The sequence below is a fragment of the Puntigrus tetrazona genome, chromosome 16, assembly GCF_018831695.1.
Source record: "Puntigrus tetrazona isolate hp1 chromosome 16, ASM1883169v1, whole genome shotgun sequence".
Lineage (NCBI taxonomy): Eukaryota > Metazoa > Chordata > Actinopteri > Cypriniformes > Cyprinidae > Puntigrus > Puntigrus tetrazona.
In genome coordinates, this window is record NC_056714.1 from 22,191,213 (window position 1) to 22,204,548 (window position 13,336).

At 38.1% G+C, this 13,336-nt stretch overlaps 1 protein-coding gene across 2 annotated transcripts in view; it reads right to left on the minus strand.

Moving 5' to 3' along the window:
• emc2 (ER membrane protein complex subunit 2) overlaps positions 1-13,336 on the minus strand; it is a 28,954-nt gene that overhangs the window by 11,562 nt on the left and 4,056 nt on the right. For both annotated transcript variants that reach the window (XM_043261302.1, XM_043261301.1), the window contains exons 4-7: positions 10,963-11,048; positions 9,510-9,567; positions 1,941-2,026; positions 1,709-1,768 (exon numbers count right to left, since the gene is read on the minus strand). In XM_043261302.1, coding sequence (XP_043117237.1) covers positions 1,709-1,768; positions 1,941-2,026; positions 9,510-9,567; positions 10,963-11,048 — 290 coding nt within the window. The remainder of the gene's footprint in view (positions 1-1,708; positions 1,769-1,940; positions 2,027-9,509; positions 9,568-10,962; positions 11,049-13,336) is intronic.

The window sequence follows — 13,336 nt, forward strand, 5'->3', positions numbered from 1 at the left end:
CTTTGATGTACAGTTTTGATCCACTTCAAACCTTTGACACATTTGGTTAATTCTAATTAAAAAGCGTCACCAACCAGTAGCCTACTTTTACTATGGACTTAGTGTGGATAGCCGGCCGTCACAGCTATGTAATCAGCTGGTTGGGTGGCGTTTGTTTGTCTTCATCTTGTTTTGACTGGTTGGGAGAATGGGTGCCACCTCATTCTCTTGGGAATTTCTCGTTTTCCCCTTTCTCCTGTTCTTTCACAGCGTGGAAGAGAGATGTGATAATGCGGGCTTTGCCGGAAGAGGAGGGAAAGGGAAAAAGCGAGTCTGTGACCTGAAATAAAGAACAGAAAGAGAAAGGGGAAAAAGGAAAAAGAGTGACACCGACACGCCTATAGATAGGGGGTTGTCAGAGAATGGTGCGATATTAGAAAAGTTGGGCTAAGTGGGTAGATAATCCTCTCACCCCTGGATTTCCTCTGTCTGCTACAGCAATAAAGCCCTTTACACAAAACCGTGAGGTATCCAATAAGCGGTGCTCTCACCGAGCGGCTGCATTCCTACAGCCAGCACCCTCCGACCGGGACAACCAACTTTCTCTCTCTCTCTCTCACACGCATACTAACACCCCGTAGCCCCCCTCGTGGACAATAAGACCAAAACAATTAAAGAAGGATGGAGGAGAGGAGACATAAAGTAAGTTTCCTGCAATCCTGATGCCTGGCAGAAAGTAACCCCTGGCAAAAGAGTTATCAGCAGGGGAGCACAGTCTTATCCCAGGAGTTGGAGAGGGGGCTCAAGGAACAAATCCTATTATAGCCCTACTCCATAGGACAAACAGACACGGAGCTTTAAGCAGGGCCCCTGGCTGAGACTGGCATTTCACCGTCTTTTACTCCAGAGGGTCCCACAGCTCTGCAGCAACCGTCGCACGTCAACCGAAGGTCCTGAGAATGACCTGCAAGATGCTGGTGAATGTGACCTCATAACCCTCGTAAACATCACATTCCGTGAGGACAACTTCTGGACATTTTACTCCCACATTGGTGGCTGATTAGATGTTTTTTGAAAACTCAAAATTGTGTAACAATACGCCAAAGTCAATCTGAAAACTAAACGGTACACAGTGAATCTGTTGAGATTTGTAATGCTCATCATTTTTTTTTTTTTCTGGAAAGATGTTTAACCAATTCTAGCTAACCAATTGTTTTCAACTAGTTGATAATTATTTACATCTGCCATTTACTGGTTATGCCCATAATGTAAAAATAATTAAGTACTATTTTGTCTAAAAATTATTAATAAAAAAAGGAATTATTTCAAAAGACACAAGTGAATTTAAGGCATCAAAAACTTATAAAAAATATAAAACATAAATATCCAATATCGACTAATACTGAAAAAACAACAACAACTAAAATCTGAAATGGTGCAAAAATAAAATAAAAGTTAATTAATTAATACTGACATCCTGATGAAACAAATTACTGCTTTTGCACGCACTGAAGTATGTATTAACATTAATTTTGCATTTTCCTGTTAAATTCATTTGAGCTAACTGAAACCCGGTACGTGGATATAAATGCACTTTTGCCTGGTTTTCACTTTTTAGAGAAGTGTATATGCTCTAGTTATGTTGACTGTTGATTAACCCTCATGTTTTTATCAACTTCTTGAAAGAATAAAAAAACTCCCAAATTGAAATTAGGTAAAAAATCATTACTCATGCTCATTGATGTAGAGTTCTGACAGCTCATGCCATGCTTCCTGATCTCCCACAAACCTGCAAGACAGAGTAGTGGTAGTTAGCTCATCAGAAAGGCCACTGTGAACAAAAGGGGGTTAGGGAAAGGCTTGGGGGCCAACTCAATCAAATGCAAAACCTTTTTTAATTAAAAAGAGGAGGGGAAGGAAAAAGTAAAGGGGGGGTCTAAATCCTCTTGTAAAACACTCACTGCTCCAGATATTCGTTGAGCTCACGGATGGCCTCACTGCTTTTGCCCTGTGCTCGCAGGATGGAGATCTTGCGCTTCCTTGCTGCCTGTTGAGTTGACCAACAGAGGATTAACGCTTTAGAGTTTCGAGTGTTTGTTAGCAACAGAAAAGAGCAAAAAGTGAAAGAAAGAGGGATGTGTAAATGATCATAGTATTGTGAGAGCTGAAGGAATCTTTGCAATCCCTTGGGGTTCTTCTGATCAGACTCTGAAGACAACAGCGACGGCAAAAACAATCTAACATAGTTGTATTTTACTGTCATCTTCTGAGATTAGATCAGATAAATACTGATTCAGTTTTAAATGCAAAAATCAGTTTAGATATATTACATTAAAGTCAAATATTGTCTGATTGTCACAAAACTATTTCAGTTTCAGAAATGTATCATCTGTCACTTATATATCCAGACTTCTGACTTGCAAATTGTGCTTGCCAAAAATCTGATTTAGCATTTTGTTAGTAATAATTATAGATGGGATGTTACAAAACAGATTTATTTTTGTGGCTTATTTTCTTTTTTTTTTATTTTACACACTTGATATTTCAAATAAAAAGTGGATTATTACAGAAAATATATTTTAATGAATTTCTTTCGAGTTTTAGGTCTGGGTGTACTATACAGAGCATATTTAGGGCTTTTCTGAGATACCAAAGGATGTTTCATCATGACCACTGCCTCTCCATGGTCTTCAAAAATGGCATATAATAAAAATTACATTATTTTAGTGACACTATTTTTAATTATTTCAAATCTGCCTAATTTTTAAATTGTGTCATAAATCAAGATCTCAGGAAAATGTTATGGGGCCTCAAATCAAAATATGCCTTTGTTATGCAAAACAGACTAAAAGCATGTTTATTATGTATTTTGGGAGACATATTTTTTTTGTCTTAATATTTAATATCAAATATTTGATAAAAAGTACAGAAATTTCCTGTCCTAGGTTGTGAATGTTACAATGTATATTTTAAAACAGCCTAAAAGCATATATCTTTCTTTTAAACAGAGTGAAATAAATGCTGTCAGTCACTGGACAGTTGCAGTTCCTTTTTTTCCCCCCTCCCCTGAGGCAGTGTTATAATAAACAGCCTTGCACCATCAGATTGTCCAATATGACATTTCCTTGAAAGCATATTATTACTGCATCCAAGTCATAAGTAATATAACAGCAGATACCAAAAAGTAATGTCTTTATCAGATTAGAAAGTCTGTGGATTCTGGCGCACGAGCATCAGCAAGGATGCTGCTCACATAAGGAAGAGCAAGTACCCATTTCAAGTGGTGAATATAACACATTGCCAAACAGCCGCGGGCCATATGCATTCACATAAACTTACAAAGCCCAGCTTGCATCAGCCACAAATGTCTGCCTTGTTCCGACGCAGAAGTGACCTTCAGGCGGATTAGAATCTCATCAATCTGAATCAGAAAGTATTACGCCAGGTTCGACGACTTTTCCAGGAGCGGCTCTTTTTTCCCCTTCGCTGGTGAAAGCAGAGCGAAGAGCTGTAGCTTTACCGTTAGAAGTGCCCCAGATATTATTTATGAACTGGCACTTGATAGAGTGGGTCTTCCCTACTACCACAGCACGGACCAAGCTCCATCAAGCCGGGCATGAGTCACGTCTGAAAGGCCATAAATCTGGAACTGCTATGATACCACCGCCACTCCAAATCCACTTATCCATCAACCAGGCGGCCAGACGAACCTGCTTCACTGGCTGCTCGAGCTAAGGAGTTGATGAACTGCCAAACCCCTACTGTACGCAAGTCTGATAGTACTTACTGGATCAGCGGAAGACATGGTTTCACATTACCAGGCTGCAGATGACAGGTGAAATAAGGCTAGAGCTACAACCTCAAGCTGTTTGGATTATTGTACGCGTTCTTCATCGCTATATAACTTTATCCTCCAAAAGTATTTAAAGAAACTGTGGAACGGAATCAAACGGCAATTCCAAATAGTTTAAGCGATCAAATTTTATTGTTAATGTTCAGTTTCTGCCAACGAACCGATTTCTTTGTACTCGGTACTGAACAAGACGGAAGGCTGCATGCGACCGCAGGTTATTTACTCGGCCCTCATATCTGTCTTTCGTTTCCTCTTAGTGCACTTGGCACTGACAAAAAACATACGGAGGCTGGTAGACCAGAGAGTCTTACGAAACTTTATTAAACAATGAGCTATTCCAAACCATTTCAGTCTCTTTATTTCTTTCCCTCCCTCTCACTTCTCTTTCGACGTGATCCAGGAAAGGCCAGCATCTCATTTTCATTCTCTTTGCGATTCTTACTTCTTCAGCATTTCTGAGTGGCTCTCACCGTGAAGGACCTGGCTGCTTCTATCAACCCCTGGCTCCACTTTCAGACTGCCGTTGAGAGCCCACCTCTAGGGATTTCAAAGGCAAACGTTGTTCCCACAGGGTGAAGAGGAGTTGACTCTAAGCTCTGTGGTGCACCGACACGACCTGACTTCAAATTCGTCCTCAAATAAAAAAATTACCTTTTAGTGCTTTCACCATATCCAGACCAAAAGGAACAGCTTGAGAAAAAAATTATCAGTAGCAGTCGATGAGTTCTTTCTAATAGTGTTTAAAAGGCTTAACGGTCCCATAACAGAGTTGTGTTTTCACAAAAGAAACTAAAATGTAAAAAAAGTTCAAATTCAAGCAATGCTAAAAGACAGATGATAATTCTGTCATCATTTGCTCACCCTAATGTCACAAATAATTTTAAAGAATGTTCCAAATGTACATGAAGTAAACCCATAAGAGTGTAAACCAACATAAGACTCACTTAGCTTCACTATATAGGCAAAAAATATCTTCTTTTTTGTGTTGCACAGAAAAGTCAAACAGTATTCTAAGAACTGTATGAAAAAAAACAAAAAAACAGTTGGACCAAAAAGTAGTGTCAGTTCAGAAGAAATCTGTTTGACCTTTACAAACTCCATTTTATTCTGCACTGTAATTGCGTGTAATTCTAGGGGTCAACCTCAGGAGGATTCTCATTGACCTCAATTGCTTTCACAAGCACAACCATGTTTATCCTGCTGAATTACAGGCAGAGTCAAAGTGCTGAAATTCAGTGAATGCAGTAAAAGCCTGCTATGTCAATCAGTGTTAAAGTAAACAGCTTGTTAACATTACACTTAAGTGTTTAGCAGTTGGCACTGTTTTAGGTGTGTAGAGGTAGACCACTTCAAAATAGATGATGGATAGAATGAAGAATAGACATGCTATCATAGAACGAGTGATAGATGGATAAATGGAAGAAACAACAAATGGATAGACGGAAAGAAACAGCAGACAGACAGATTGATAGAGATAGAGATAAAGAGATAAAGAAACAGACAGACCGAGAGAAGCCAGGAAGAACTTCTCCAAATCATTGCTGTAGGTATTGGACCATAATGAGCGATGGAAGGGCTAGGAGTTCGAACATTTTTTGGACACCGCCATGGCAGAGAAACCTTGAGCAATTTTTGTTGATTCAACAATTTTGGTTAATGGGTACCACATCTATTCCACAGCCTATAATTACAACAGTTCAGTTTCCAATCTCAGCTCCGCATGCTGGGATGCCTCACAAGTCCTCACAGTAGTCGCCAATTTTCCGCCATTTTCTTGGATCGTGCCCTCATCCCATTCCACTGAACATGTTAAAAAACACAGCGTTTAGATAAGCTTCGCATTTACAGACAGGTGACCTAGATGATGTCATCCCTCCTATACCACAACCTCTTGTCACCCCGCCTGGGATTGGATTGTGGGAAAATAGAGTCTAGCTGCCATCGCACAACAACTCTTTCATGGTTTTCTTCCATTCCCTTCCTCAATACGCATAGGATTTGATGGAAAGCGACATGCGTTTGGATATCAGGAAACAGGCAAATCTCTTTCAGGGCCATCAGAAAAATCTGGGCTGAACCTAAATGTGTCAGGGTGGTTCACATGGTTCGCGCCTACACCATTTCCATTAAGTGGGTGAATCCTACCAAGCCTTCCATGTCCTGTCAATGTGCATTCAGTATGAAGATAAGACATGGGATTTTTCGGCTTTTCACTGAGAAACGTGTCACTGATGGCCTGTTTTGGTTTTTGGACATAGAGAGCCACCTAATGATACGTCCTGAAAGAGTAAACTACTACAGCATGACATTTCACAGAGCGATCAAGCAAATCTTTAAGAATCTGTCAGCCCATTTCACTTCATTTCCCAGACTTCCTGGTTCACAAAAAAAAAAAAAAAAAAAATCATGGCTGTCTGAGTGATCATTCACAAATGCACATTTCCTTTTAGGAGATGATGGTTGCAGCCGGTTTCTGCGAGAGACTGATGAGGTAATGAGACGTGGTTGGACAGTATTTTCCAGCTATTTTTCTGCTGAACTGTGTAAAAGGACCATTTCATTATATTGATGATGACAATTCAAATTTGGGTTGAAATGACAGATCATAAATAAAAACCCAGTTTAATAATATTTAAGTTTAAGTTTACCCAGTAGATTTCACAAAAGGTATGTGTGTAAATATTATATTTCTACCTGCAGGTGTTTAGTAATGAAAGATCATATTTCACCTCATGGTTTTTATTACTATGCAAGACAAAGTTCACTTAAAACGCAAGACTTTGATGGGGACGTTTGCAAAAAATCGTGCTATTGCCACATTCTTTTCCAAAGCGTGTTTGGCTTGGATAACACTAGGACACTGGGAAACATTTCCCTGAGGGGAAATTTGTTTCATATCTTTTGGATGTTAACAGAGGGGCAAAGCGATATGATTACTAGATTGTGAAGAATAATGTAACCGCACTGGTTTGATGATATCCATTTTGCGAAGATCTTCTCAACTTCCCATTTACACGCCGTTAAATGTGCTTGCAATTTAACCTTGATCATGGGAATAGGGAGAGTGCCTCGGTTGAAATGCACAAAAAACAAACAGTGCAGGCCTCTCGTTTTCAGAGCGAGAAAGACGGATGGGAGCAGTTCGGTCCAACAGTAACAGATAGTTAAATAAATATCAATGGTAATGATATAACAAATGCAGGGACGAGAGGACGGAGGACAGGAGGTTTTTTTTGCACCCACAAGATGAAGACGGTGATAGCTCGAAGCAATAGTTTTAAAATGAAAAACGCAAAAATGAAAATCCTGTCATTATTTATTTACTTGTTCCAAACCCGCTTGAATATCCTGGCCACATTTCGTCGTAACAAAACAGAATGAGGACAGAGGCTTTCAGTGTCCTAAATTATTAAAAATAAATTAATTAATTAAAAAGTGTCAAAAAGTAACCCTAAAATCAAAAACGGGCATACAAGTAGTTCTTGCTTAACTTGGCAGGTTTAGTTAATGAAAGCAGCAGCAATGAATTTATGAATCAGATTGATATGGTATTTGAATTCAACTCCCTTGTTCAGTGATGCAGTCAAAATTGTCTGGAATGTTATCCGTCCAATGAAAGAGATAATTATCAGTAAATAAAGCATGTGACTTTAGAAGATTTAAAAAGAAAGTGTAAGAACCAAAATTGAGTTTTTATTATATTTTTGTCCTGTTTTTACATACTTTTTGAAATGTAACAACTCCCTATTCATTATAATTGATAGCAAAAGAGTGACATTAAAAATATATAAAAAATAAAAAAATCATGGAAGAATGAAAATCAGTATATGGGAGAGCAAATGATGACAGACTCTTATTTATGGATGAACTGTCACTTTAAGGCCAAAAGCTCGCAGAGAGAGAGAGAGAGAGAGAGAGAGAGAGAGAGAGAGAGAGAGAGAGAGAGAGAGAGAGAGATCACCAGAGAGAACAGGGTCCCACCAGAGTGCACATGATGGTTTATTGACTTTGCCAGCAAAGCTTCCATGTGTTCAAAACAGACAGACGATGAGGTGTGGAATCCGTGCACGATGTCCAAAGAACAAAACTATCTGCTTCATCACAAATACTTTGCCAGCCGAGAGAATATGTTTAAAACATCTAAGCAGGTCCATGTGTAAAGACGGCGCAAAAAAATGTGTTTGCGCGTCTACAGGGAAGGGCCAAAACAAATAAGGTTATGAAAACATTTTAAAACATTTATTTTTTTGCATGGCTGCACAGCCCTTATGTAAGAACGAAGGGCAGGTACAATATGTTTTGAGGTGATGGTGGAAAAATATTGGAAAAACATGGAGCATACTTGGATACTGTAAACCACTCCACTGAAACTCAATAAATATTAAGTGAATAAAAAACAGGCTTCATGTGTTACGCCAAGACAAGACAAATCAATAGCTAACGGTACATTTGGGCTTTTAATACCTAAGTGATCTTTAAATAATAAATAAAGACTGAACCACATAGTTTAAAGGGAGAGTTCATCCAAAAATAAAATACACTACCGTTCAAAAGTCTGGAGTCAGTAAATTTTTATTTTTTAAATGATATATTTACTCACAAAAGGAGCATTCAATTGATGGTTAAGACATTTATGTCGCGGCAGATTTCTCTTTTAAATAGGGGTTAATTCAGGATAAATGGACAATTTTTCTCCTGCCATCTCAATGACAAAATGTGCCCTAGTTCAACTTGAATTTAACCTAAATGCTGTTGTTTTGAACTCTCTATTCAAAGAAATCTGGAACAAATATATTAAGCAGCAAATATGTTTTCAATATTTACAAGTTGGTTTCCTAGAGCATGTTAGAATGATTTCTAAAGGATCATGTGACACTGAAGACTAGAGCTGGCTGATGAAAATTCTGCTTTGTCAATCCTTTGCCAGGAATGAACTACATTTTGAAATATTGATATTAAAATTGCAATAATATTTCACAATATTACTATTTAATCAGCATTGTTTTTAATCAAATTTTTGAGCATTGGCATTTTGAATGGTAGTGCAGAAAAACAGAACAAAATTTAGTTTGTTATTCACTGATCCTAACTTCACTGTCATTGAGTTGAACTCAAGAATGAGTACATTTTCGGATGAATCATCATGACTGGTTTTATGTACTAGATCAACCAATTCACTCAAACTACAAAAAAAATTGATTTGTGAAGAAACAAAACCTTATGCGTTTAGAATGACATATGGGTGATTAAACGAAGACCGGAATTTCATTTCTGGATGAACTATTCCTTTAGGGTTATCCAAAGGTTAAAGGTAAAAAAAACGAAGGGAAAAAAATTAGCACCCCTGGGACCTCTCCATGGAGTCTCAGGAAAAGCGATAAATCCCCATCTTCAAAAGACAAGGCATTTATTTTTGCTGAGGTTGCCCCTGCCGTGTTTAATACAACTGAAGTCCATAAATCAATGGTCTTTGTTACCTCACACACTTTGTGTGTACTGCGCTTTGCGTGTGTGTGTGTGTGTGTGTGTGTGTGTGTGTGTGTGTGTTGTGTGTGATTTTAGCAGCTGAGGTCACTGAGGGGAGAAAGCGTTTAACATATACAGCTGACTTTAGGGAAAAAAAAAAAAAACTTTTTTAAAAGAGCAAAACAACTTTTAACCACACTTTTTTGCTTACCGTATTAGTAGGGTCATCTTGTAGTATTGAGTCATACAGCTTATTGGCATCCTCATACCTTCAACAGAAAGATCATGTTTAAGGATAATCAACAGGAACACCAGTCATGTGAAATTAAGTGGTAGGGCTATCACATAAAGTTCACAGTAACCAACTTTTGTTTACAGAGCGGCTTGTTTCTATAGTGACCGAGGCTACGTATCCAAGCGGCAGAAATAAACAGTCATTATTGTACCTTCTCAAATAGCCAGTGTTGTGTGAGGTTTACTAGCTCCACAAAGAAACAGCGTAATCCACAAACGTGATTGCCTGCACTTTGATTTACCTCTAAACAAATCAGCCTGCACTTCCACCACAAATCAGGCATCGTTTGGAAGCGCATTTCGCTTAAAAAGCATTCAGAGGAGAGACGTCTATGAGTTACAGATGCAAAAATAAATAAATAAATACACCCGACGGGCCCTTCAACCTGAACCGAGGGTTGGAGAGCAGAGTGTTTGAAAAGACGTTATGAATTACGATGCTGATCTCATACAGTGTTTTCTGAAGAATGGGAGGACAATGCCACAAGCACTTCACTTGTCATGTCGAATGAAAGATGAAATCGAGCTCGTTTTTTATGAGGGACAACCTGCAAAGCTGATGCTGGCGCTGTATTATGATCAAAACCTGTTTCAGCCTCGCAACCAACAACAGAAGCTGCTCTGGTTCTTATTATCATTGAGCTCCAACGCCACTTCTCTCCTCACATCCACATTGGAGCTCAATCATTCTCTGGCACATCTCACATGGCACCAGCCGCTTTGACTTACTCTATTTATGTAGGATTCAACCATGTGGGAGTGGAGGGGAGAGTTTCATTTAAGCCGAGCGTCTGATGGCAATTAGACTCAAATTTGCAGTTTATTTAATCTGACCGTGCAGGCGCAATCACTCACAATTACGGAACAGCCTCAGGCATAACTGATAAACACATCGAAGATATGCTGCGCAGACCGAAACAGATCTGAAATCATGCTGAAACTCTATACATTAACATTAATTTACGAGTTTCTTAATTGTTTGCTCAAACATAGAGACAGGGTGAATTTCTCTCGGAGAGGAAACGCAGAGCATAGGTACTATGTTTACAGGTCTTGTTTTCTCAAGCAGGGAGACAGAATCAGAAAAAGCAAAAAAAAAAAAAAAAAAGCATAGAGGGACCCCCAGAATAATAGCGGGAAAGACCACTTCCGTTTTCAGAATTTCTCGCTCAGGCAAAAGAGCCACAGGACTACCGAGGGCTAAACTGTTCTCTCCCTTGCTTTTCCACTTAGCAGAAGGAACGGTGGCTTGCAAAATAAACAGCCTCCCTTCCCACGCATCCTGCCACTTACGTCCCAGAATCTCCCTCACCCTCCCTTGTAGCTAATCCAAGGCCGTGGTGTTAAGACGGTGCTGCGGTGTGTCTTACCTCTCCAGAGCCTCCAGCCGCATCCCTGCTAATCGCTTCACTCTGTGACTGTCTGGAAACTGCCTCTTCAGCTCCTGCAGGCAACTCTACGCAAAACACAACAACAACAGCGATGGGGTTAACCAAAAGAACATGCAACTTTTACAAACAAACAGTCTCCGTAAACATTCTCTGTCTTCCACTGGTCTGTCAAAGTCCTCTTGCTGTTGATTGAGCTAGTGTGAAAATCTACCTAATTTTTTTTTAAGATAAAGATAAATATTACAACATATTATTCATATTTTACACATTAAGATAAAAATATTGTAATATTTATACATTACTGTTACACTGTAATTATTACTGTACACTACTGTTCAAACATTATGCTCTTAAATGTTTTTAGTGCTGTCAAACGATTAATCACTGATTAACCACAAATGCAAAATAAAAGTTTCTGTTTACATTATATATTTATGCATACTGTGTATATTTGTTACATATTGCACGCTTATACTATGCAAGCAAAAATCTTTATTTTGGATGAGATTAATTGTTTGTCAACACTAATATTTTTTAAATTTCTTATGCTCCACAAAAAATTATTTAAAAATACTTATACTAATATCTTGAAATATTATCACAAATGTTTTTATTTGAATATATTTTAAAATGTAAAAGTCTTCAGTGACACATGATCGTTTCAATATATTGATTTGGTTCTTAAGAAACATTCCTTATAAATGTAAATGTTGAAAACAGTTGTGCTGCCTAATATTTTTTGCGTGAATTCTTTGATAAACAAAGTTCAAACTGCATTTGTGAACAGAGATAAATTAAATGTTTTTAAAACATTCTACAGAAATTCAAAAGCTTAGTGTTTCAGGAATTGATACATTAAATGCAACTGATCAAATATGATACAATGAAACGTGGAAAAAAACCTGGAAAAAAGTACTTTTTTCGTTTAAAAGGGACTAAAACATAGTAAAGCATTAATTAAAACAAAAAAAATACTAAAACATTAAACATAAGTCATAATTGTTTACCCCAAAAATTGTGCAAGTATTCTTTGCACCAGAGTTTGAGTGACTATGCAAAGCTTGCTAGATTATAGAGCACTTGAAAATTATACAACAACTCTCAAGGGTGATGAAATGTGGGCTTCATACATTTTTTTTTTCATCCACAGCATTTAAAAACTTTATAGATCTACTCTAAAAAGTGTGATGTGACTAGTTTGACAAGACAATATTACAGCTAAGGTTTCTGCTGACCATAAAATGAAACAGTAACTTTCCTGTCCACGGGTGCCATGATAAACAGGTCGGCCATACAGCTGTGAGGGAAGATGTGAAAAATTGCAAGTGACGTGGGTGAGAATTCAGAGCACTGCACAGCGGGATCCCACAATTCCACACTGGCTACTATAAAAAGCAGAAGCAGGATGCTACTTTTACCAGTTCTTTCCCACCGAGATGAACAGGCCCCTCTTTTTTCACACACTTATGACTTGGTGAGGAATGGTTACTGTCAAATCCAATGTTTTCTTGGTTAAGATGGAAAGTTTGCTCTGTGGCTTAGCCCGGCTGACCCATCATGCTCACAGACGGTTTTTCCCGCTGTTTTCCTAGCCACTGGTAAGAACCTCAGAAACTGACTACTGAAAGTGTCTCAAGTCAACAAGGAGGATACGGAACATCCCTGATTAGAATTTTAATCCATTTGATTGTTTTTATAACAACAAACCCATTGTTCAGCTGGCGGAATGTTTTTTTGAAAAAACATTCTATATTCAAAATTGTTTTATGCAACTTTTGTAAGTTGATGATTTTGAAAAACACACAAAATTATAGAAACGCACAAAAGAATAGATTTCAGTTCCAACCCTTAACAAACACACCTGTCTGCAATTATCAAGTGCTCCTTCAGATCCTAAAGTCCCGGACATACTTTAAAAGAAATCTTAGCACCTGTACGATTGCTCTTGGAAAGACTTTAAGAATTTAGTGAACATTCCCACAAAAAATTACAACGAAACTTTGTCTCAACCCAAGAGTTATTCAAAAAGTGTCCTAGAGAAATGCCAGATTCAAGTTTTCCAAGGTCATGAAAAGAATGACAGGAAAGGTAGAAAGCAAACAAATATTACACCATACTGCTGCTGCCTTTTGTTCTTCTTCTTCTTTCAAAAGGTATACAATAAATAAACCTTTGTTTTTAAATCAAACTTATAGGCTATGTCCGGAAAAAAATTTCAGTCACTCATACTTTTCAAACTCTTTTGGCCCTCAAACGAAGAAAGAAAAATAATTTTGCTTGAAGTATAACGGGTCTTAATTGGTTGGATCAGTTGTGTTTGATCAGGGTTGGAGCTGAACATTGAAGGAAGGTA